We start from the raw sequence: 26,216 nt of genomic DNA, 5'->3' as shown, positions 1-26,216 counted from the left end.
AAAAAAAAGTGTGTAGTCTATGCCAGCTTTGAACAGCTTGATTGCAAACAGCCTGTCAATGTGACTCTGTCCACTGATGCCAAGCATTAAATATGTTGCAAGCAAAATGACTCTGTGTGTGTTTTTCTTCATTTTATTTCGCGACAACTGTATAAAAAAATATGAAGCTGCATGACAGGGCAAGGAAAGTGCAGACCAATGAATAACAGAAGCAGGGAGAAAAGAACTACCCAGAGAACTTTCACACAAAAGCACGAAGATCAACTGTGACTCGAGCATGTTGCAATGCACAGCAAACTTGCACTCAATGCTGGTAAAGTGTGTGTTATAAATCATTATGCAAACACTAGTACTGCAGGGCTACTACAGGAAACAGTCTTCTGTGAGGTATAGTGCGTACAAACATACCATGGCATGTCACCATACAAAGTTCAATGACGCCTACCAGCTACACCATGGTCCCCATGATGCACCACTTTGTAAAACGTTTAAGAAATCTCCAAGGTGGCCTCTTCTGGCCAATCACAACCAATGCTTTCATTCCTGACAACCATAGTACAGTATTTATTTGAGCCACTAGAAACACTGCCCAAATGACCTCTTACCCAATCTTCAGCAGATAATTAGGTGCCAGGGTTCAGCTTGGCACGAGAACAGTTTGGTGTGTTTGGCCTGCTGATGGCAAACTGCTTGGCATGTGATCAAATTAAGCTTCTAGGCTGGAGGTCTACAGTCGCTGCAAACCAGGGCTGGACTTGGTTCTATACTGAAAGACTGTGTTCGTTAAACTGTCCTGCAATATGCTAATTGAGCAGTGTTACAGTTGCCAAGCTTATCACAATGTAAAACTAGTCAAATATCATTAAATGGAGTATCAAGGACAATTTTCACACACTACACCAAAACGTTTTTCCACCCATGTCATATTTCACATGTGAACTCCAATCAGAACACTATGGCTGGCCATTGCCTCAAAAGCAAGGCAGACAGACTAGAGATGCATCTATGATGTCATTTCTAATTGCTTGGCACAATGCATACTAAGGAAGCATACCATCCACCAGCGGTGCCTTTGCACAAGGAAGCATGTGCCAGGCATGTGTGGCCTCACTTTGATGCTTACGCGAGGCACACTATGATTTGTGATTCTGTCAAATTCATATGCTTCAAGAAAGCACATAAACCACTTTTCCTTCTTCTTTAACACATTGTATGAACACGAGATAAACCAAGTAACAGTAGCAGTAGTTTGGTCACCATAAACAGGCACTACATCAATTATGTGAGAGAGTTTCAAAGGGCAAAGCAAGCAACACAAAAATTACTAGTGTAGAGTTAGGCAAATGGCGCAGCCATGGCTGAAGCTATGAAGCCTTTGAGCGATATAGGCAATATTTCTGGCAACTTTGACCAGCTTTTGATTACATGCTGGACAAAAATGTCACTTCCTGAAATTCTCGAACCAGCTGTCCTTTAATTGGAACGTGAACCCCATCATCTCAAAATTTGACAATATTGTAAAGCTCTTACTTGCCAAATCTGTGCTTCAAGTTTTCAAACCTGCTCAACACCACACAGCTGTTTGCACACTGATGCTAATGAACTTGCTTCTTCTGAACAGCTGGCCAAAGTGGCATAGGAGAGTTATGTAGCAGAAGGAATCAGGTGTGATATTTTAAGCACAAAGTTGCACTTCCCTCTCTATACACAGTAAAATGATATGGTGCAGCAGCAGCCAATGAAACCTTCAGCCCTGCAGAATCTCTAGAAGCAACTTCAGCACACCAAGCAGGAAAGTCCACAAAAGGGATATCTCTTCTGATGGGCCCATGTCATCAGTGACCTCTTCGCCTGGTACAGCGGGGCTGTCCTGGTGATGGCTGCCTCGCTGCTGCGATGCAGCGTAAGCGTAGTCATGGAAGAGCAGGTTCTCAGTTGAGTCGTCTACTCGAACTTCAAGCTCATACAGGCTCAGGTCATGTGATGGATGACCGTAGATGCCAATGCCCACAGGTCGTCCGAAGCTACGTGGCAGGTCTATGCGCTCATGGCCACATGTCGTGGACTGCAGAGATATTGATCATGGTTAAAGTAGACTTACTTCAGGTGGAAATCAAATCTAAAGAGTTAACTTGTTGACTGCAACAATTTTATTTCGAGAGACACAATTTTCACTTCACAGGAACACTGTTCCAGCAGCTAAAAGAAGCAATCTATAGCTGTCAGGTCAGTGACACTTGCCAGTCGACTTGTTGTGATAATAGTTTATGATCCACTGGCATGTAAGCTTAAAGCTATAGTGCCAACATTGTCTGTAACTTATATGCCATATTTGTGTGCATATATGTACAATTCCTGAAGTAGTGCTGATTATTATCCATGAGTTGCCTCTGATGCCAGAGCCTACTTGTGCAATCTGACACAGCAAATACACAAAGCAAAGTAGCTAGAGCAGTTTCCATGCATACTTCTATGAAGATTGCTGAACTCTCGTTTCACAGTGTCACTCCTTATACAAATGTTTATGGTGTCAATGCCTTGACTTCTTGGTACTTTGCTGCAGCTTTTGTGCAAAACATTAGCACAGAATGACAAGTAATTGGCTCATTCTGACGCAGGTACTTATTTAGAAAGACAGCTCGCTTAATAGACCTTTCTCAGGCAATCCCAGTGCCCCGCAGGTGTTCAGTGCAATATGGGGAAAGGGTATGCATCAAGCGAGCAGGCTTGGCTGGGCGCCTGCCGCCCATTTGCAGCGTTGGCACTGTGGCAGCACAAAATGAAGAGGACAAGGCATCGCTTCCTTCTTCATGCTCCTCACAACGTGAATACCCATGCCTACAAGCATCTGCATTTTTATCTCTATGCACGAAATATGAAAGAAATAACACAGTCAGTGTAGGTATCACCAAGCAGCCGCTCTTTCACGCGAGAGGTAAACCCCCTCACTGTATATATTTCACCTCTATCAATTGAATTTCGTTTACAGAATGCTGCATTGACAGACCGAACGTGAACAGTGGAAAAGACTGTGACTTGCTAAAGCAAAAAGTGTTTATTGCACTTCTGCTGTCACCGTGGCCTGCTAAGAGAAGCGCATATATGATGTGGGGTATTAGGAATGGCCACAGTGCTCACCGGTTGGTTGCTAATGAGCTGGGCGCTACATCTATTACTTTTACATAAAAATCAGAAAAAAAATTTTTTTGCCTATACTTGTGTTTTTTACATGAGAAAATATACTGAATTGATTTTTCGCTCGGGTACTCCCAACATTGTGCTTGTGTGCTGTGATACAGTGAAACTAGGACATAGCTTGCAATAGAGTTGTCATTGGAGCACATAGGTCCCAACTGAAGTAGGTTGTTGCTTTGTGGTGGCAACACCCCCGTTTTTTTCCCCTTTTCTTTGCCTAGTCTCTGACTTTCATTATGTTAATAAACTTGAGAACTTCCCCTTAGTCTAGTTTGTACATGCTGTTCAGAATAAAAACAGGGCAAAAAAGGGGGTCAGGAAAGAAAGAAAGAAATACCTAAAGAATGCTCATTTGTGCACGGCAAAATATACAAGGACAGCAGTGCTGAGGGGAGGCTAATAAACCGCCAAAACAAACAAGTGGTAGGGCAGATAGGTGAATGGCCTCAAAGTGCATGTAGAAACAGAAATATAGAAGTGTTAGGGGCCACTGTGCCTTTCAACAACCCAGGAATGTTGAAGAGCGCGACAAAGACAAAGAATGTTAAGAAGGGGAGTGGGGGTGATGGATATGAAAAGGGGTGGGAGATGCACATAAAAGAAATCAAGAATGAAGTTGGCATATAATTATGGACACCAGACAGCTGTAGCCAGTTGCCTAGTTGAGGCTCACCTACACCATCGTAACACATGCTGCATGCTGTGGAGAGCACATCCTAACTAAATGTTTCAGCAATTTTCAGAATAGACGAGTGTCAGGAGACACGACACTTTCAAATCTGTCGGAGCTACTGGCCCTTATTTTACTGCGAACTAGGGATGCTGTAATTTTCACAAAGGCTTCTAAACAGGAAGCAGTCCTACTTCGAGCTATCTGCTTCATCTATTCCCAAGCGTGATCAAATAACAACATGCATCACGTGATGATACTATGATCGCAAGTTACTTCCAAACATCTCTTCAAACAAGGCGGACACTATGTCACCGAAAGTACGCGAAACATGCATCATACGATACTATCTAAGGCCTGGTACAAGCCTTCGTCCGTGTATATATAAATCTAGAATAATATAGCATGCCCACAACGCTGAAAGTGCAATTGAGTGATAGGCGACTTGCAAAACAGTGCACACGGCCGCCTCTGTACGTAGCCGTGGCTGTACCACTCACTAGAAGACCTGGTTGGAAAACAACAGTTATCCCCACTGTTACCTGGCCTGCAACAAGTCTGGGCTGCAAACAAGAAGACACACGATAGTGCCCTTTTTTGGTTTTGTTTGGCCCCCTTTTTAGCGTTCTTTCTTTCTTCAAGCCATGCACCAGCTAGGTCATCAAACTACATTATACAAATACATCAATTTGTAAACGAAATTTTTTTATGTAATAATTTTTAAAAATAGCATAACAATGATAGCATAATTTGATGTGAAGTGACTGCACGCCTTAGCAATGAAAAACTTGTCACAACTTACGCAAAGTGTTGTTTCTGCAATGCAATAATGTGCATCCTTGATGTTAAAGTAGTCTTGGCTGGGGAGTGCTAGGAGTTTGTCTTTGTGTGATGAACAACTTCCATTTAAATTTTATATATGTATCAGACAGACACACACACACACACGGAGAAAGGTCTATTAAGTGCTTCTGCATTAGCACCAGCACAGAGCTTTCTAAGAATCTGCTGCAACTGGTGCGAACTTACCTGAGCGCAGTGGCTGTCCAGGTCAAAGGTTGGCTGAGCATTTCGCTCAGCCACATACAGGTCAGGATCCCCAGCCAATGGATGAACCAATATGGTGACTGCACCAGGTTTCGAAAGGGTGTAATAACTGTAATTGCCAGCGCCAACGACACCGGTCACCTTTTCATGAAAGACAGTTGGCTCGCATGATGACGAATGAGCCCACAGCACCAGCAATGTGAGCAAAGCTGGAAGCTGTAGAGCATCACTACTTTCTTGTTTGTGCCCTGTAATATCAAACTTGTAATCAATCAAGGACCACAGGCTCAAACGCAATTGCAATGCAAATCAAATGCAAAGTGCATTTACTGTGCACATCATATAGCTAGCGCCAGCAAAGTACTTCAAGAAACCCACAAGAAGGTTCATGAAGACATGCTAGAATTAATGAGAAAGCTTCCTGATTTAATTAGACACGTATACAGGCTTTGATTTGTATACAGCACTGTTGCTGTGAATGCATTACGGACATAAAGAGCCTGGTAGTTAAGGAACCCTGCAAAATTCTTTAGTGAAGCAGCTTTTCTTCCGCCATACCTGAGCTTTCCCCTTCCCTATACTTCTGATTGTGCAGTAAAAAGCTCTATGCACCAGATGCAACGCCCTCGATCCTTAACAAAACATGTGCAATCATGGCATACCTAGTTTTCTTTCCTTTTTCGCTCATGTGCTTGTGCGTGGCCTTTATGCTCTCATTTAAGCAAGCTAACCAGTGGATTCTTTCTGCACAAGAACTAATGAGAGGATAAGTAATATAAATGCGGGCAAGTAGAGCAGAACTTGTTGCTGGGCGAGTCGGTTGAGATATAATGAATACACTGTTGCGCTAACAGGAAAATGAAGACTTAGAATGATCAGCGCTTGACCTATCGTCTTTTACTTGCCCTCCTAAGTCTTTATTTTCCTGTTAGCACAACAATGTATTCATTAAATGTGGGTAAGAGCCGGGGTACAAAGGTGCCGCAAGACGCACCTAATTAGCCTATGACATGGCTTTAGACATTGGCATCGATGTGCTAAAGCTAGATGAAACGCGTTGGAGGCTCACGCTCCTAAACATGCAAATGCTTAGTTTTAGACATCACAGAGACCTAGCCATGTATCGAATGTACGTTGCTGAAATGCTGCAATGACGCTCTACCTTGAAACTGCACACTGTTGTAACATGACTGCAAAGGCCTCTCAGCTTTGCACAGATGATTCAGAAACCCAAAGGCATGCACCTAACGATATGTGCTGCAGTCCCAGGTGTCGCAGAAATGAACAGCTCAAGTACGCGAACTGCAACAACTTTTCATGTCTCACTTTAGTGCAAGTATTGCATTTCGTGATATGAATATAAGAAATGTGCATTGTTTCAGGCAGCATCAACCGAATCTTAGGCGGGCAGCGATGTTCAACGCCACCCGTAAACAAAACGCCAAGTCGCACTATTAGCACCAGCCTGCCGCAGTAACTCACAAACATTTTTTTATTCACATACCCTAAGGGTCCTTTACGGGCATTACATAGGGGGTAAAAAAAAAAAAACGATAAAATGATCATATTGCCTAACACAGTGAAAAATCAGAAAAGCATAAATAAACATGCGCTCAGGAAAACAGGGAACATATCTGGATAAAAGAAGTGTTTGAGAACACGCACACACGTGGACCACAATGCTCAAGACAATGTAAAAAAGAATACACTTCTGATAATAATCTATTAAGGATCAGCACAGAGTAAGCACTTCAGTTTGTTCACAAATGCATCGTAATTATTTTCGGAAACGATTTCTGCAGGTAGTTTATTCCAATGATAAATGGCAAGGAACAATGGCAAATGACGCATAAGTTTGGTGTGAACTATCTTGGGTTGCACTTTGAGGCAGTGGTCTAATCGGGGGGGAAACGCGATGTGCTGGTTTGATATGAGATTCTGTGAACGGCGAAGGATTGTGGTAGAGCTTGTGAAAGTGACATAGCAGGGTGACAAGTCTTCACTTTTCAAGTGAGCTTAAATTTAGAGATGATTTAATATCTGTGATGCTGGAGTAGCGAGCGCATTTCCTTGTGATAAACCTAGAAGCCTTATTTTGAAGTGATTCCAGTTCATCGGCAAGATAAGCTTGATGCGCGTTCCAGATGAAACCGGCATATTCTAGTTGTGATCTGACTAAAGTTGTGTAGGCTAAGAGTTTGGTCGCCTGATTTGCAAAGTACAAGTTACGCCTTATGAAACCGAGGGTTTTGGATGCTTTGGTGGTTATACATTCAATGTGTTTGTGCCATGTCAAATCAGAAGAAATGTGGACACCTAGTTATTTGATTGCAGGAACTTTTTCAATGGCCACGTTACCGATAGAATAAAATATGGGTTCAGTGACTCTAGCCGTTGTAAATGTTACAAGTTTCGTTTTCGAAACGTTTATTTCCATATGCCATTGTTCGCACCACTTAGCGATTTTGTCAAGATGCGATTGCAAAGCATTAGTGTCATGAGGGTCAGTAATCTTTCTGTAAATAACAAAGTCGTCCGCAAATAGCCTAATTGTAGAGGTGAGGTTGCTGCTTATGTCATTAATGTAAATAAGGAAGAGGATCGGCCCGAGCACCGAACCTTGAGGCACACCAGACTTTACATGGGTTAGTGCGGAGCAAAATTCATTGGCAGACACGAACTGCTGTCTGTTAGTTAAAAAGTTAACAATCCAGTTCATGACATTGCTGTTTATGTTTAGATTTCCATGTTTAAATATAAGACGATTGTGAGCAACTTTGTCGAACGCTTTTGCAAAGTCGATGAATACGGCATCAATTCTCATTTGCAGGTCGGCCACGAGTTCAAATAACTGTGACTCGCAGGAACGGCCACGCAAGAATCCGTGTTGGTTTCCAAAAACGGATTCTGAGCATCCTGACGAATCGGCTGTTGTGCCACTCACCGTAATATAAACACCCGAACCACATCATCGAGGAGGTAAGGAAGAAAGGAACACCGAAGTCATGTCACAGCCACGGGCTTCGTTTTGCTTTCAAGAAACCGGTGAGCAGGCAAAGTTCATGATCGCAGAAATCGGTACGATTCTCTCTAGCAGGGACGGATGACGCAGGTACAACAGAGCACAGGACCAACAAAACGATACGAATAGCAGCGTAGTATCGCCATCAGAACGACGCAACAATCATACGGAAGACGCGTGATAAACAACACGCACGCATATTTATGGAGTTTGCGTTCAGCGGGGGCTAAACGAGTTCGCCAGGCACATTGGTAACCTTAAATCTACGTTAAAACGTAGGACTATGAATTAGTAACAAACTAAAATGCGAATAAGAACGGCGCCAGTAAGCATGGACCAAAGCGGACGAAAGAAATGCAAAAAGAAGTTTCCGCCAACAACTTAACCGACTTGATCACCTACACCGCTTACACAAAGACAAGTCGATCCAAATCGTAGCTGACAACATGCACTGTGGTGTAGCCGGCTGCACTGCGCTGTCACACTTGTTCGTGTGTTGTTACAGAACGACGCTTGCCTAGCCATTATATAAACAGTTGCGGAATGCGTCCTAAAGCTCACTGACTGCTAACGTGTGTGACTGCGATACTTGCCAATTGAAGAGACGTCGATTCCGCTTGACAAACGTCGCCCTGTGGCCAGCTGTGGCTGCCAGTTTAGCGCACGTGTTTAAAGCGTGGTTCGTTTGCGCGCACGCGAAATGAATAGAAAAGTAGAATCTGCGATTACAGTGTACAAAAAGCGGAAGGTGAGACAAACTTATAGATGTCATGGCGCATTGTTGCTAAATCCTTTTTACTATGAACTCGGTCTGCTATTTGTTTTATTTGTTTCATATTGCTAGTGATATGACATTACATTTTTCATGTTGAACCACCCATTTGCGGCGCGTGGATTAATACGTTCTGCGTTTATTGCGCAATCTACCGCAGGAAGCGAGAACGAAAACAAACAAGAAATCTGCCAAAAGTCCCGATGCCCGTTCTCCAGGGAAACTCGCAGATAAACGTCAACGCCGCAAGAGGTGCTCAGATACGCCCCAGGTACTTTTACATGTCACACTAAAGGTTAACGGAGCTGTTGCTTCCCACCTCCTTGGCCACGAGCGCGTAGTGGTCTCTCTTGTCCCGTAAGGTGGTTCACTGGGCGCGCAGTGCGAAAAGCAGTGATTTCCTTTGCTTCGGTTTTACAGAAAAACGGCAAGGTCAGAAAAGAAGAACAATGCGCTGTTTATGACGGCTTGAACGGCTCCACGTCTAGCGATGGCTCGGAAGCAGCGAAGTCGATCGTGTCGGGAGGCAGTGAACTTGCTGCCGCACGTTGTTTCGACTGGCTCATTCAGCCGGTTGAAAGAGAGCGCTTCTTCAGGTGGGTACTGGAGCGATAAATTCGCGGCACAGTGCAGGCAACTATCGGCGTAAAAGGACCCAACTATTCAGTTTTTGTTATGGCTAGGCAGACGTATGAACCTGAGGAGAACAAAATAAATGCCAATTGTCAATTGACAGGTCACGTAGTAGCGTAAAAGACTGGAGACACAAAACCTATCTGCGCGTGCCAAGTTGGTACTGCCTTCCTTTGAGCATGCACAGATAGGTTTTGTGTCTTCCTTCTGTTGCAGCACTGTGGATATTTTCAATTGACAGTCGGTATTTGTGTCATCCTCGCGTTCTTGTGGTCAGTGTCTTGTATGCCTGCCTTTCTGTACCATGAAGTCCCACTAGCTTTCTCAGCGTTCTGTTCTAAATATTTATTATTATCTTTTGCAAATACATTCAAAAGGCAAAGTGGGGAGCAAACAGCATAAAATACGCATCAGTTGACTTGCTTGTAGCAGATGAGCTCTTCAAAGGGCATGAAAGCGAACTGTAAAGTGAACCTTTGTTGGTTGGCTGGAAATTCGAAATAGCAAGTGAACGAGCTTGCTGAGGTGCAGTAGGCTAGTACGGTGGAGGGCATTGTGAAGGTGAAGCAGGCTGGGGCAATGTGTTAACATTTTTGTTCCCGCTTCGTGTGGCACCACGAATTCTAAGAAACACCGTCTCCGGCTAGGTGATTTAGATCCTAACAAATTCTACTGCCTTCAAAAGAAAAAGGTAATTGTTTTTAATATTTTTGTGGTGTCCTCTCACAAAAGCTACCCTAATTTGTAAAAGAGCTTCAAAATGCGGAGCGCATTGCAGTGACAGCATTGCCTTAGTTTGCGCGCGAGAATTCAGGGTCAGATCAGGAATTTTTTTTTTTTTTCCATCAAGAAAACTTTGGGTCCGAAGTTGTGAAAGTTATCAGCACAGCTTAATTTAGCGCATACTTCTAGTGTAGCTGGGATCAGTGCTTTTATGTGTGCAAGCGAGTAGCAATCATGGACAGAAGTAGCATGAACAAGAAATTCCAAAGTAGAATACCTTTTGCAAGTGATAACTTGGGAGCACAATCTTGCACCAATGCTTTTCTAGTCGCCAAAGCTGGTGTAGGCCCCACACTAGGCATAAAAGCTGGAATCGTGCAGATATTACACGTATTGGCGAAAGCGGAAATGAAAGGGCACATTTAAATTATCTCTAACTTGTTTGTATTTAATTTGCCCTTGACTGTAAACGAGTCTGCTGCATTCGCAGGGAGCTGTGGGAGAAAAAGCCCATGCTGGTTCGGCGCCACCAGTCGGACTTCTACCAGGGCCTCATGAGCTGCAATCAGCTGGACCGGATCCTTCGTGAACGGAGCCTCTTCTTCACAGAAAACATAGACCTGACCACTTATGAGGGAGGCAAGCGAGAGACGCACAACCCAGATGGACGTGCCCATGCTGCAGTTGTCTGGGATGCCTTCCAGAAGGGCTGCTCGGTACGCCTGCTCAATCCACAGACGTACAGCCGTGCCGTCTGGCGCCTCTGCTCTGTACTGCAAGAGTTCTTTGGCAGCTTTGTGGGTGCGAACATGTAAGTGGCCACTCCCTCTGCGGCCTTCTGCAATGTGTGCACTGCTCTCTTAAGTGCTACACACCTTATAAGAAGTGGTCAGATAAAACATTCAGAGTGGCAGAGCAGTCAGTCATTTTGTTCAAGAGCCACAGCAGGTGCAGTGTTCATAAATGTTAATGTCATTGGCTGTTTTTATGACTATCTTTTTTTTTCCCCTTTATTCAGAGATTGGCAGATGTTTGGTGGCGAAAGGTTTTAGTTCAACCATTTTTAGGGGTATCACTTTTGTACACATGTAGGTTGGCTAAAGCAGCAGAAATGGATGTGACAAGTTAAACTTGTGAAAGGGCGCACTTCAGACAAGCATGTTTTTCCATCTTACTCTCGTGTGATAATGAGTGTTGACGACATGCTGTGCAAACAGTGTGACGTGAGTTAATGTGTTACTACAGTGTGGTGCTGAATATCAGAACATCAAGCACTTGCACTATAATTTTGTCAGACATGAAGTTGTAGTGTAGGGGAGCGGATGTTTCCGGTAGTGTAATGCTGGTTTTGAAGAATGTTATGCAGCTGTTCTTGCTCCAGAGGTATTGTAGGTGGGCTCATCAAGCGGTATCTTTCAAATTCATTGGCTCATTTTCTATGTCCATTGTTAGCAAAGGGTGTTGCCTACCTTGACCATTTTTGCAGATATTATTGTTGGGAGATTTGACTTGGCATTCTCTGTGCTCTTTGTTTTTTTGTTACCTCCATGCATTTCAGAAAATGAATATATTCTGAGGTGGTGACCGGCAAGCATTCTCATTAATAAAAAAAATTTATACACTCCCGGAAAACATCTCTCTATTGAAACTTACAAGTTTTATCAAAATCTAAGCCTTTGCAGACATATGCTGATCTGAGCAACTGATTAATCAAAGACAGCAGAGATGTCTGTATAAGACTGTTCTCACAACCTTTGAAAGTCCTAGAGCCTTTTTTGCTGGCTCTTCTTGTGACGACTCCCATTGAGGGTGCGTTGCGGCACCATGCCTTTTGCTTTCACGGCCACATCTGTACAAACTCTTGGCTGACCACCAACGGGGAGCCAATGAAACACGATGGGAGAAACAAAAATTACTAGTTACTGGCTACAAAAAGCCGTGCCAATGTCTGTTTGAACATGGTATGCACAATGCAACTTTTGTTTTCATAATCATTGATAATTGGGACCTCGTTCTGCATACTAAATACTTGTGATGTGACCCAACTTCTAATAGTAAATTCTGATTGATTGATTGAATTATGTCTCAAAGCAAACATTCGTGAATATGGCCGTTTCTTTATTGACTTTTGATACCGAGCACGTATCTGCACGCTGGCCTTTGCATCTGCATGGAAACGGCTGAGAAACTCCTCTTAGTAGCTTTGCTGTAAAAGTATTTACAAGCTATTTTTTTATGCTTGCGAACCTTAGCTCTTGAACGCACTTGATGTCTGGTTGATGAATACCGTAACTCCAGACTGTCTTATGCTGTAGCTACTGGTTTTTCTTGCTCCCCTGCCATTACTTGTTCCCTAGGTACCTGACTCCAGCTGGATCCCAAGGATTTGCTCCCCACTACGATGACATTGAGGCCTTCGTTGTTCAGCTGGAAGGCCGAAAGTGTTGGCGCCTTTATGCTCCAAGGTTTGTCCCCTACTTGTCCTACCAGCATTATTGTGCTGTTTCCTCTTGCTCACTAGGTTCGTCACTAATCCAGTGATTTTATTCATCAGTGATGGCTATTTGTTTATTTAACAGGGACCCTTCTGAAGAGCTCCCACGATTCTCAAGTGGCAAGTGCAGACTCGTTTTGCTACAGACTTTTTTTGTGCATGACAGTGGAAAGAAAGCGTTGATGGATTGGAGCCCTGTTAAGTGGCCCTTTCAGAAGTTAGTTTGGTTTTATGGGACGAGAGGAAATGTATGAATATAGTTGAACATCTATATAACAAACACAAACATAACAAATTGTTGGATATAACAAAGTAATTCCTAAATCTTTCTTGCCGACATTGGCATGTAACGAATATACGCCTATAACGAATGGCGCATATAACAAAGGTGCTTTCGTGTCCGATGCAGCTTTGCTATAACGAGGTTTGACTGTAGTCCAAATATCAAATTATCAAATGAAAAAAAAAATACAAACAAAGGCTTATGCATGCCTTTAGTTAGCAAAGAAATATGCTACGCTCATTTGTATCTTGTACTAAGTCTGTGCAGAAACTACGACTATTTTCATCATCTCACTCAAATAAGTTTTCACAACATTTTAGGAGAACTCGCACCAAACTTGTACAGATCATCAATGCCCTTGTCATTTCTTCTGGCAGCGTAATGCACACATCTTCATGCAAACAGACATGCTTCTCATTACCAAGCACACCTCTTTATGCAGTCACCAGTAAGTTGGCCAAAAACAAATCGTCAGTGGTGATGTTGTCAGAGAGTATGACTTCAGCTCATGCGACATTGTTGATGCGCCTTTCACCTTATTTGTTTATTGCTTCATAGGATTAATAACAGCTTCCGCTGTGTAATCATGGCTTCATGCTATTAACATAGCTTGGTTTCGACTGTCGAAAGTAATCATGTACTAATGCTGTTTCACTAACTGTTCACTATTTAACTTTCTTGTTTTGGGCTTAATTTCATTTCAGAAAATTTCTCTCCTGAAGAAGTTGGGGAGCCAATCTTAGAGGCTGTCTTGGAGCCAGGGGATTTGCTCTATTTTCCTCGTGGAATCATACACCAGGTACAGGGACTTGTCAAGCTCTGGTGTCACACTATGAAAATACTGTATGCAACATGGGTTCATTCTTATACACATGAAACATGCTTGTTGTGCTGATTTGTCAATTTGGTAACTTTGTGTGTGTGCTTGGTGCAGTATACTTGTAGCGACCGAAATAGTGAAAAAGTTCTGCTAGCGAGAAGAATACTTTCTCTTTCAGAGTGAATCATGCAAACCACAAGATAGTATTTTTGTCATTGGGACAAAATGTAGGAGGGAGAAGCCCTACAATTCTCGGCCAACTATCTGTTGTAACCTATGTTTGAGCAACATTGTTTACTAGTGCCAGAATGTCTTGTAGTTTTTGTCTGCACTTAAAAAGTGCATAATGTTGCAGAATTGCATTGTGTCTTCGATTGTTGTCTTTGCAGGCCTACACCCCTGATGATGTCCATTCTTTGCACCTAACACTCTCTACGTGCCAACGGAACACGTGGGGTGACCTTTTTGAACGGGTATGTTCCAACGCAGAGTTTCTTTGCAGCAAATAACTCCCCACTTGTTGTTGCCTAATACAGTCTCACCTCGTTGTAACATATAACGAAGTCGCAGATTCCACTAAATCTACTTGGTTATATTTGATAATTAGTTATAAAAGTACATACATATTAATAAGGATTAAAACAAAAATTCGACATTGCGTCCGCGTGAGAGAAACCCAAGTGTGATGCTGTTCGTCTGCCTTGTAAGCCACCCAAGGAAGAGTAGGATTCTCGGTTGTTCACTTTCCGAGATAAAATTGTGTCCAAAACTTTTCGCGTGCATAGCAACAGACTCGTTGATGTCAACAGGTGACGGCATTCCCGTGGTGCTGTGCTGCCTTTATTGCTGAGGTCAGCCACTTGGTGCCATGTGGTCTATCCCAGCAACAACAGTTATACGGCTGCGTGTCAGCCACGTCAGGAGCCCAGAAAAAAATCACTCCCGCCCACCAACTAATCAGTTGCATGCGAATAAGACTGTGAGGCATGACGTGGAACGCTAGCTCACCTGGAAATGTTATATTATTTGAAAAAAAAAAAAGCACGTCCAGACAGGCCGTGTTTGGAGCTACCGTTTGCTAGACCTGTTCAATAGTGGGCAACAACACTCTGCCATGCACACCACTCTGCGTGTGAAGATGCGGCATGCATCGGTTGGCAAACTGCACGTATATTCTAGCTTACGGTACCAAGGGGCCATTTTCTTGGTCAGTTCCTTTCGGCGATAAGATCACTTTTGTGATATTTTGGTGGCTCGGCACCGGAAGAGTAAAAAAAAAAATGAAATTAGGGGGTTTTACATGCCAAAACCACGTTCTGATTATGAGGCATGCCGTAGTGGGGGGACTCCGAAAAGTTGACCACCTGGGGTTCTTTCACGTTCACCTAAATCTAAGTACATGGGTGTTTTTGCATATCGCCCCCATCGGAATGTGGCCGCCGTGGCTGGGATTTAATCCCGTGACTTCGTGCTTAGAAGCTCAACACCATAGCCGCGGCGCAACCGCGGCGGGTTAGAACCTTTGGGCGATAGTGCTTCTCGCGCAGTGCCAAGCACGCTACGCATTTTGTAAATGCCAGGAATGCTGTTGCTCATAGATGCCAACATTTTCAGTTCTGATTCACGCGGAAGCAGCCATGTCACTCCCAAAATTGCCTGCCTCCCAAGAACCATGTTTTGAACGACACAGTACAAGGGAGCAAATATTTCCTTCGCTGTATCTGATATTGCGTTGGGTCTTGTAGTTTTTATTTCGTTATAGCCGTAGGTCAGCCTATTGAAATAAAGTGTGGCCAACCAAATTTTTAATTTACTTCGTTGTACACAATAATTCATTATATCCATTTTCGTTATGTCGAGGTTTTGCTGTATCGCTGGCTTCACTGTTCTTGGTGATGAATATGGATAGGTCTGAACCAGCTGTATGCCATAGCATCTCCTGGAAAACTACCACGTTTGGTGAACAGTACGTCTTTACTTATGTATTTGCAAAAGGTGATTACTGCTTATGCCTTTCACGCAGAACACATGATTTACAGTGTACTAAGGTCTAAATTCAAGCTAGTTGGTAAGGCAACATCTTTGCAAGAAATAGCACAAAAGACAAGGCAAGCGAGGCAGATACACGGAGAGTGCTGCGTGTGTATGTGTCTGCTTTGCCTGTCTATTCTTTTGTGCTATTCCCTTCAAAATTTTAGTGTCTGTGCAAAATAGTTTTCAAGGGTCAGTACTTGCTGGAAGCCAGCTTACTTGAAAAAACATTAATCGGACAACCTATATAGCCGATTAGAAGACATTAGATACTTTGTGGAGGTATGTGAATATATGGCCATCATCCCTGTCATTTTAGTGGCAGGAAACAAGCCATGGAGAGATGGAAAAAATGCAAGAAGAGATGATTTGGTGTCGTAATGTGTGCAGTTTGGTAAAACAGGGTGCCAACCTGGGTTAGTAGTTGGTTGGTCATAATTAAACTAACAGTACGAAAGTAAAACTTGTACACCAGTGAATATACGCAGATGAAACACAGTGCTGACTTCTAACTAGGTCATTCTTTTTGAGACGGATGCTTTTATACATCTCACGGGTAGCTACAAAAAATTTAACAAAATTAAATGCCTAAGAGACAAAAAGAAAAAGAAAAGGAAAGCAATATGAACAAAATATACACAAAAGGCACCAAAAAGGAAGTTGGCAAAGCCAATACGATATGCCTGCTATGATATTTATGGACATTCTGCATTCCTAGTTTAAAAGCTTTTTCTCAGATAGAGCAATTGGTGAAGCATTTGGCGTCGCAATGTATCATCTCGGATGTTTCAATGATTTCCTGTGTTCTATTGATGCAGTGCCGTATTTTGTCCTTTCTCTTCTCTTGTGTTCAAATGCTTTACTTTTGTGCGGTTAGTTTAATTAGTTTGGTACAAGTTCTCACATATCTTGAAAATTTTTCTGTCTGCCTTTTTCACTCAAGCAATGCTGTGCCTGGCACTGGCTTGCAGTTACCATGCATGCGCTTATAATATAGCCTCCTTTATACTGCATTTGAGGAAAAAAAAAACAACAGTGACCATAGCAGTGTGTGATCATTGAGGGGTTATAAGTTTCCAGCCCCCTTTTTCACTATATCAAAAGGCTTGAAGCATTGAGCTTAATTGTTTCAGTAATCTATCTCAGGCGCCTCTGGTTGGCATTCTGTTGTTTTTCATAATTTTTTCAACATTTCTCTTTCAGATGATTCCCCAAGCAGTGCAACTGGCCATGGAGGAAGATGTAGAGTACAGGAAATCTCTACCAAGAGGTTACCTCAACTACATGGGCGTGGCCAATGCAGATGTGGTCTGTAATCTTTGTCTGTCTGCTTGCTTGTTGTTAAATGGTGTGTGTGTGACTTGAAACAGAGCCTTGCAGCATGAGATCTACTATGTTTTCAAGCAAGCAATTTGCCGCTATTTCCATGAAAATTACTGTATTGCAGGTTGAGAATCGGGAGCTGATAAAATCCACCTCTTTCATGTTCCTGTGCTGCCCTCTGACGCATGCCGCTGGAAACGTTTTGGAAGTGTGTCGGGGATTTTGCTGGTTGATTTGTGTACCTGCGCCCATGTAGAGTGCGCATTGGTTATGCATCTCGTGGATCGCAATTAATTATTAACGGTTTCTCCAGGGCAGCATGTTGTTCACCCTTCGACTACAGTAGGTGAATAGGCCAGAATGCGCTGTTGTAGTAACAGCGCGGCCAGTAAAGGCGCGCCGAGTTTCATCTGCTGACGCAGCTGCCTTAGAGTTCGTTGTCGCTGATGTCTGTGATTGCACATCGCTTTTTGCATTCCCTTTACACATTCCCTAAACATTTCGCACATTCAAGAAGCCTTCGAGTGCAGCCTTCCACGTGGGATTTGCCTAAGCGGTGCATTTGTTTACATCTACAGCTTCAGATCGCTGTTAGCTTCGGATATTGCAGAAACGGTGCATCGCTGATGTGAAATAATCTCAAAACATAGCAAAACGTAGATATCTGCGCATATGAGCCGCGTTGTTCCTCCCTCAGACAAGTCAATATGAGCGGCTGAGTCACTTAAACAACTGCAACTGTGATCCAGACACATATATATTGCGGGCTGTTACTACTTACTGATTCTCGCTCTTGTTTAACTTCATCATATTTACAGTTTGCGTGTGCTATAAAGGATTATTAGAGACAACTGTGCTCGGCATAAGCCCCAACTTATAGGCCGTGTAGTTCTCTTGCGAAAACGTGGATGCCATCGCTGACACCGTTGGAAACTGAGCGAGCTTATGCTGCTGTACCAAATGATTATTCTCTTCTTTCCTGTTTGACGTAGAGGTTAACAGTTCTTCTCTGGAACTAAAAAATGCGTCAGCATAACAACACACACACGCCCACCATCTATGGGAATGCAATGCGACTGGCGGCGTTCGGAAACGGTGACCAAAGTACAAGATGCTGGCACAGCGCTGTGCCGTCGCTTGCCGCTTATTGTGTACGTAGTTATCGAATTGCTGTAGTAGTTATCAAATCGCTGTAGGGCCACAACTTAACTATAAGAGCAGTTTCCTTCGTCCTGACTGCTTACTTTTTAAGTTCAGCTCCATCGGTAGCGGGTGCACGAACTCGACAGGGTCAAGCCTAGCCCAACTCTCGCTAAACAGGATCAACGTTGACTCAAACTTCACGTGCACGGCTTGAGAGGACTGAAGCTCGTGCATTTCAGCTTCGAAGGCATGTCGACGTATTTTCAGCACGAATAATTATATTTATAAGTGAATGAACTGCAGCTGTCGCGTTGTCGGTTTGATGGCTGATCGCGTAGTGTTCGGTCTAGCTATCATGGTTGGCATGCTGATTTTGTTGGTGCCGTCGACAAGAAAGCCCCTCGCGCTATATGACAACTCGCATCCATCAGTTGCATCATTGTCGGCCTATTATGATCAATTGGTCTCAGTGACACTATGCTGAATTGCCGGCCAATCGTCGGCGTCAGCGTCTTGTCGGTCTCGTATCGACGCAGTGTTACCACGCCTTAAACGAGTACATAAAGCCAGGCATGCACTGCCACCACCAGCAACAGTGGGCCGACGCTGCAAGAAGACTGCGTCAGCAACATGTTTTTGAAGTGTCGCCCAAGTGTAACGCAGGGGTTTATCGATAAATTTTACAGCCGCCAATGCAAGGCGGCAACTACGAAGCCCTGGCCCTTTGGTCTTACGCGCGTTCCCGGCATCACACCGACATCGAGCTACCAGCAGAGTTTCAACGTGGTACATGGCACAAGTGTTCGCTGCAGTGAGCGTCCACACGCTTTATTTTTTTTTCGAGGTAGCTTTTCCCGATATCTGGCCGCGTGGCCGCGCGCGCGTCCCTTCCAAAATGTTTTGCGACTAATCCGCTAGGGCAGGGCACATGTGCTGTCGTGCCGTGAAAAACGTGGATTGCTGTACAATTGGAGTGAAATTAATGAGAAGACGGACCGAGGGGTTCCATTGTTTGTTAGTTATAACCATATGAAAACAGGAAGTGAAGCCAAGGAAGTTAACTGTTCTTCTTAATTGAAATGTCTAAAGAAAAATTTCTGTTTTGCGTAAAGGTGAAGCATTGAAAGCTATTGACTGCAAGATCAAGCAGAGTCACTAGCTGGCAGGCACCGGCTGAAGGACAGAGTGTGGATTGCACCGTGCATCGTCTGCTATGCCTTACGTGTTTACATGGGTGCACGCAGCTTACATATTAAAGCCAATTTCTTCTGTGATCATAGCACCACCATAAATGCTGTCTGCATCTTTTTATGATGTACAGAAGCATTTAACATTTCGCTGTCCTTGTGCTGCAGTGAAATCAGTGACTGCCCATGTCAAGCATACAATGTGCTATCGTTGCGCTCTCTGTTCGCCACAATCATAGCAATTTTATTATCGCTTTGTGTTTCTATTAAACCAAAGAGAGCATTTTTCCTTGCTGTTTTAAAAAAAAATCTAATGAGTGCAGCGATATGTGAATGCTGCGCTTTAGCGATTGGTTGCGATGTATTCACCACTCTGCCATCTTTGTAATACCATGCAACACGAATGAGGTGGTGTGTATATCACTGAGTAGTAAAAAAAAAGAAGAGAGAGAGAGAGAGAATCACCTGTCTGCACTAACGCAGCAATGGTACTGCCACCTGCAGCTCAATCTCGTGGCGAATAGTAAAGTTTAGCATTGCACTGAAGACGTCTAGGAACGCTGCCATGATGTAGAGTGTGGCAGCAATAACGCAATTCAGTGGCGCATAAGATGAGACTGAACGAAAACTGTCAGTGTTCGTCAGTGTGCAAGAAAAAAAAAAAGGGGGGATTGCATAAATTTAGCTTGACATTCCTTATGGTATGCATACAGCTGTTCAGCAAGAACGCTAATGTGTGCGCAGTCGTGAGAGCAGTGGAAGCGATAGACCTGACTGAGTGAAGCATCCACTTGGCTTCATCGCTTTTGGAGCCAAATGCACTTTGCCTCTGTAGGCCTTATAATCCTCCATGCGTGGGTCTTGCATGTGTCGTTGATAGCAGGACAGCATGTCAAAGCCCTCGCTGGTGAGCCCGAGGTTGCAAGTTCGATCCCCGATTGAGGGAGCCACATTCCGATGAAAGCCGAATGCAAAAACCCTCCCGTACCATGTTCTGGCTGCGCGTTACGGAATCCCACATGGTCAAAATTCATCCCGAGTGCTCCACTACAGCATCCCTCATTACCCATTCTGCAGTTTTGTTACGTTAAATACCATAATTTTTTTTACAACATTTTGTTTCTTTGCAGTAACAGTTATGGCTCTTAAAAATAATGTTGCTGCAACAGGTGTCTGTTAACCACTCTTGTGTGTGCCCCACATTGTGCCAAATGCAAAACACGTGAACCAAGAAAAGAAGAATTGTGGTGGATTTATCTGTTTGCTTGCATAGCATGTTGCTAGTGCAAGTGTTACCTGCTTCCTTTGTTGGTCAGCAATATGTTTGTGACTACGGACTGTGTTGTTCTGCTGCTCAGAACAAGGTTACGAATTCGATTCCCAACCACAGCAGCCATATTCTGATAGGCTGATGAACTTTTGGTGCATGTTAAGGGTGCCAAGAACCCCACGTAGTCGAAACAAATTCAGAGGCTACCATTACGGTACCTCTCATAGCCAAGTTTTGGGGTGTAAAGCCAAAAAACATTTTAATTTTATATTTCAAGCCATATGCTTTTCACCTCATTGACCAGTCTTCCTGTGCAAAATGGAAGTAAACATAGGTGTAAGTGAAAGGGTATATATTTAGGCCATCAAACCTAGACCTGTCACAGCAAGTGTACTGCACATTGCGTAGGACCAATGCACATTTGTCTTTCTTGCAGTGTTTGTAGAATTAACTGCGTGTGCTGCATTACAGCTGTTCAGTTGTTGCCATGCATAGTGCAGTTAATAGAAGGTGTAGCTTAGAGTATCATAGCTGAAGATTGCCAAATTACAAGCAACAGACTGGTAGCACACTGGTAAACTCAAGGCAGATTAAAATTCTTACTTAGCTCCCAGTGCCTGGAAAGAGAGAATACAACTGCCAATTTCCGAGTACACAAAATGGCTGCCTCCTTAGCACTCGGAGATTAGCAAAGCTTGTAAAGCTGCAGTACTTGTGACAAGGTGGTGTTGAATGCTTTGTATTCTTTTTGAATAGTATTTCAACTGCAATTTTCATGTTTCTTTCATCACTGAAAGTGTTTGTTGAACTGCTCTGATTATGGTATACTTACTAAAACAAGTAATAAAAAACACAGGGAGTGTAAATATGGAAGTGCAAATGACGGTTAAGAACTGGCAGGCAACTTGGGGTGGGGGAATGGGGGGGGGGTGGCAAATGTATTTACTGAGCTAGACATATGCAATTAATTTGGCTTGATAGGCGAGACAGTAACAATATTCTGATTGTTACAAGTGGGGGCGGGGGAAATAATGACCATCTTTGTCTTGCTAGATCATATGACAAGAATATTTATTCATAATGTTTTGTTGCAGTGACAAAATCTTTCTAGCACTCAAAGACAAAGGTGGGGTGCATTGGCGCACATCAGTGAACCGGCTTATTTCGGGCATGTGACAGTTGTACAGTCTATTTAAACTCTGCCTCATACTTGCCTATGCATGTGCCAATAAGTGGCCCCAGCCTTGCTTGAATGAAAAGAATGTTGAATGAAACAGGTCTTTTAAACAGTACCCATAAGGCTGAATGAATTTGTTTTGTGAAGTTACTTACAGCACAATGAAACGGTGGTAACACACTTCAGTGTAGACATGCTTTCTCCAGCAAATGGAGCTATGACATACATGACAGCATCTATTGATGCTGTCTTGTATGTGACACAAAATAAACAAGAAAGGAGCGAGAATACTGGTTGTGTTTTTGCTCTGTTCTGCACTTGCACATCAAAATTTCAACTGGTCGCTTAACGCTGTCTACTTTAACAACTGCAGCAATGTGCATGTCACTTTTGAGCTCGTCATGCATGTAGCCATGTAGCCTGTAGCCACCTTTGTCACCACAAATGTTTTTGATTTCACGTTACCTAATCGAATTATCTTAAGCCGTTGGTGAATGAAATCGTTCGAATTTAGGAACTGCAACAATGCACATGTTGCTTGTAGCCACCTTTGTCACCAGGAATGTTCTTGAGTCCAGGTTATCGAACGCGTTTATATTCAGCATCTGGTCAATGAAGTCTTTCAACTTTAGAAACTGCGGCAGTGCACATGTTGGTTTACGAGCTTGTGACAAACATGGCCACAGTTCAGGTGCCGTTGTCACCAAGAGTGTTCCTATGTCCTACTGATCTAACATGGTACAGAGTACGTACTGGTTGTTGTAGCAGGGACATATGTAGAGAAACTGTTCAAGTACCTCCACACACCTGCAACTGTTTCATGGATGTGTGCTGTCCATTCAGATGCGAAAAAATTGTTTAGCCTTTCTGAACGGTGTATCCAGCCACAGTTGGCACAGCAATTTTGTATCACAGCTAGTGGTTAGTTGTGGTAGCTGCGGCTTCAGGGAAGTATAGAGAAAGTAACAGTTGAAGAGAGGATCAGAGTTGCGGTTGACTAGCGTGACGTCGCAAGCCAGTGATGCTAGTTCTCTTGCAGTGTCTGCCCTATGCGAAGCTCTTGAAGCTGTCTGGGCACGGATGGGAGTTACAGTAATGTACATTTTCTTTAACTTGTGCAGGCGAGTGATGCACGTGAAGCCTTCTTGGGAAAAGTGCGACACCTGGTGGAGAAGTTGGTAAACTATTGTCCTGTTGACGCAGCTGTTGACCAATGTGGCAAAGCTCACCTGCACGAAGCACTGCCGCCGCTCCTTTCACAGGGTGAGCATCCAATTCCTGCTGCAGCTTCTTGCACAGCCAGGCCTCTAAAGCTACTTTTTAACAACTTAGACAGGACAGATGGCCATGGAACGTGGTGACCTAAAATGATCAACATTGGTCGAATAGACGATGTCACCAAGCACAAATGTTTCAATAAAAGGGCTTCACTTCATCAGGGCAAGTCGTATTTTTGGCTAGGTTGTGCATGATTATTTGCAAACAAACACCTGATAATGCTTGATTCCAGGCTTTCAAAGTTTGCTGTGGCCATAGCCTTACTTGGAAATTCTGAACAGCATAAAGCATAAGTGAAAGCAAATATGAAATGACACTTTTCAACATTGTGTCTCATTTTAAAATGCCTACTTTTTAGTACATTTTTAGTACATTTTAGCAAAAGTATTTTCAGTAAGAGCTGTCTGCTTGAGGGAAAACTAAAAGTGAAAGGAACCAGAGCTTGCTTGGAAATGGCTAGAGAGCTCTTGCAGCCCGTCTAGAGGGTAATTGTGCGGATGTGTGCCAACGAGTCTGAACCCTTCAATAGGAAGCAATTGCAAGAGCAGAAGATCGAAGATTGGATAGTGAATAGGCACGTGCCCTTCTCCATCTGTGCCAGGCACATCTGCTATAGCATGGTCTCTGTATCTTTCACTGTGGCCAAGACGTACACTGCACTACAGTCACCACAGTAAATATATGCAGTTTGACTGGCAAACAGTCACCTGCGACGTTGTCATGCAATGCCATACAAGGCTTTTAAAATGTGTTTTTTTAAATCGTGCAATGAACGAAAGCACCGATTTCTAGAACAAGCAAATGACAAAACCCACCTGCTGCAAGGACAGAGGCTCTTTTATTTTCTGGGACTGTAAAACAAGTCCAATTCCAGCAATGCAAATATCAATGTTCCTTATAGCTGGCAACACTTCTGCATTCCAGTCAGAGTTGACTTTCAAGAAAGCACGTGCAGCAGCTGCTTCTATTGCACAAAATTTTCTAACATTTACCCGTGTGTTAAACCTTTTGACATTTGGCTTGCCATGATGGTGCGGATATTACTTTGCTGCTGAAGAAGAGGTTGCGGGCTCAATTCCCTGCTACTGCGATTGCATTCTGATGAGGCCCTAATGTGAAAACGCTCACGTAAAGTACATTGGATGTTCATTAAACAACCTCCAAGTGGCTGAATTAATTTGAAGGCTCCCACTATGGCATCCTTCATAACCTGCCAGTTGCTTTAAGATGTTAAGTCTCAATAATTTAAGTTTAATGAGGATTCTTTTTGTTTTAATGAATGGTTTTTTGATGACAGACCAAAGACCAGTTTGTGAACCACAGAGTGATGATTGCTATTAAAATTTTGAAGTGTAAGCAATTACTGAGGATTTTTTTTTTTTGATGAACTGTGCAGAGGAACGTAGGCGTAGTGTTCACACTGGTGAACACTGGCGCTGTGGCCAAGTTGTGAATGTACAGGAGCTGGATCCGGACGTCCAAGTGCGGCTCGCTCGCAGGAATGCAGTCAGGTAGGTCTTTTGAATTACGAGGCAGTTATAATGAAATTATGAGGCAGCTCACGTGTGCTGTACTTTCCGAGGGCTCTTTATTATATCATGATCCAAGCGTTCGCACATCGTGCATATTTTTGGCATTGCATTCAAAAAGCAGATATTGAAGGCTATGCAGAACGTAGACATCATGATTCTTAAGCTGCTACCGATGTAAATGTCCAGCTATATTGGACCATGCGTTTAGCTTTGTTCGCCAATGCTTCACTCTAGCACATAGAGAAGGCAAGCAAATTGCCAAGTTGAGACGACAAAACGGCCTATGATGCAGAATGACTAAGTGTACAGCTCTTATCAAACGAATTGAGTTTGGCCGACTCCTGTCTGTGATGCGTTGCGTCTTTGGCTGTCTGCCAGACAGAGTATGGGGTGGTGATGATGACGAGAGCTCACCTCCGCCTCCAGAGTTTTCGTACAGTGCCGGTGGACAGGAGGCCAACTAGACATCTCTGGTGTAGCTGTAGTCATGTACACAGTGGCTTCACTTTTGATAGAAGTTGTGCAGATAGTGTCTACCTTACCAGGTATTGTTAAACACACTATAGGACACCTTCATCATCTGTTACTGTGATATGCAAATGCTGTTAAATTTTAAAGGCAGTGCAGTGACCAGTCTGACAACTTTGCTGCAGTTACTTTGCCAGCACGTACTGTGCGATTTTAATCACTAACCACAAGCGAAAAGAGTTGCAATTAGTAGTCCTTAATTTGACTGATGATGACATGCTGATACCTCCAGGCTGGTTGTAGAAGAGCAGGATGTGCGCCTGTACCACTCTTTCGACAACAGCCGGCGATACAAGGGGCGTGATCCACAGTGGATTCTCTTGGAAGAGGATCAAGCACCCGCCGTGGAGGCACTTTTGCATGCTTACCCTGGGTATCTCAAGGTGGACGACCTCCCTCTGGATAACCCACTTGACAGGCTTGAACTGGCAAGCCTGCTCTATGACAAAGGACTGCTCATAACCAAGCAGCCACTTGAAATAGCGGACGACTAGGTTTGCGTGAAGTTGATCGTAATGGCTTTGTGTGTAAAGTTGCGTTCACAGCCCAAGGAAGCTGGTGCTCCACCCTTTGGCAACCAGTGCCTGCATGCATGTGGCCTTTTGCCATCGTGGATTGTGACTCTGGTTGTGGCCTCGTTTACTGCAGAGACATTGTGGCTGTATAAATAGCCTGCTGTGACAGTAAACATGTTATACTGTCTTTATACTGTCCACACTCGAATGTTGGTTTTATGAAGTGACAGAGCCATCTATTGAAAGTGTGGAATTTAGTCATCTCAGAATTGTCTTGCTGTTGCTTGAACCAATGGTGTAATTTTCGCGATAATAAAGCCAATCAATACATCACTGTTAATGTATACCGTAAATGCGAAGTCTATATCTAGCTGTCGGTATAATAGTGCTGAGTGACATAAATTGGAGCAAAAAGCATCTTTGCTAGCTGAAATTACAATTAATTTAGAATGCATTGCTGGCACATATATGTGCCAGAGAGAAACGCGAATTTAATGTAAATGGGATACATCTTTTTTTGAGTGCGTTGATCTTCCTTCCCACTGGCTGCAAGCTTTGTGTAGCCACATGTAA

The 26,216-nt window shown here is 43.5% G+C and overlaps 2 protein-coding genes across 2 annotated transcripts; one reads left to right on the top strand and one right to left on the bottom strand.

Annotated features, from left to right (window-relative positions):
* Nucleotides 1-121: 121 nt before the first annotated feature.
* LOC142588288 (UPF0669 protein v1g209471-like) lies at nt 122-8,318 on the bottom strand. The gene is made up of 3 exons (XM_075699867.1): nt 7,857-8,318; nt 4,895-5,160; nt 122-2,065 (listed from the first exon to the last, which is right to left on the bottom strand). The coding sequence occupies exons 1-3, from the start codon at nt 7,882-7,884 to the stop codon at nt 1,748-1,750; spliced, it is 612 nt and encodes a 203-aa protein (XP_075555982.1). The 5' UTR covers nt 7,885-8,318; the 3' UTR covers nt 122-1,747.
* Nucleotides 8,319-8,364: 46 nt separating this feature from the next.
* Nucleotides 8,365-25,976, top strand: LOC142588285 (bifunctional lysine-specific demethylase and histidyl-hydroxylase NO66-like). Its single transcript, XM_075699864.1, has 12 exons — nt 8,365-8,682; nt 8,867-8,977; nt 9,127-9,302; nt 10,553-10,873; nt 12,420-12,527; nt 12,642-12,676; nt 13,544-13,638; nt 14,049-14,132; nt 16,894-16,998; nt 22,912-23,053; nt 24,465-24,579; nt 25,361-25,976. Exons 1-12 carry the CDS (start codon nt 8,635-8,637, stop codon nt 25,620-25,622), a joined length of 1,602 nt encoding a protein of 533 aa, XP_075555979.1. The 5' UTR covers nt 8,365-8,634; the 3' UTR covers nt 25,623-25,976.
* Nucleotides 25,977-26,216: the final 240 nt, after the last annotated feature.

The sequence above is a fragment of the Dermacentor variabilis genome, chromosome 7, assembly GCF_050947875.1.
Source record: "Dermacentor variabilis isolate Ectoservices chromosome 7, ASM5094787v1, whole genome shotgun sequence".
In the NCBI taxonomy this organism is placed as follows: domain Eukaryota; kingdom Metazoa; phylum Arthropoda; class Arachnida; order Ixodida; family Ixodidae; genus Dermacentor; species Dermacentor variabilis.
This window is presented reverse-complemented; position numbering and strand designations above follow the sequence as displayed.

Bases quoted from the DNA above. Each gene is read 5' to 3' on its own strand.
- LOC142588285 (XM_075699864.1), top strand. From the start codon at position 8,635: ATGAATAGAAAAGTAGAATCTGCGATTACAGTGTACAAAAAGCGGAAG. The intron at 12,528-12,641 runs GTTTGTCCCCTA...TTTATTTAACAG, and splicing joins TGGCGCCTTTATGCTCCAAG to GGACCCTTCTGAAGAGCTCC. The intron at 23,054-24,464 runs GTGAGCATCCAA...TGAACTGTGCAG, and splicing joins GCCGCCGCTCCTTTCACAGG to AGGAACGTAGGCGTAGTGTT.
- LOC142588288 (XM_075699867.1), bottom strand. From the start codon at position 7,884: ATGATGTGGTTCGGGTGTTTATATTACG. The intron at 5,161-7,856 runs GTGAGTGGCACA...TTGATATTACAG, and splicing joins GTTCGGGTGTTTATATTACG to GGCACAAACAAGAAAGTAGT. The intron at 2,066-4,894 runs GTAAGTTCGCAC...ATATCTCTGCAG, and splicing joins TGGACAGCCACTGCGCTCAG to TCCACGACATGTGGCCATGA.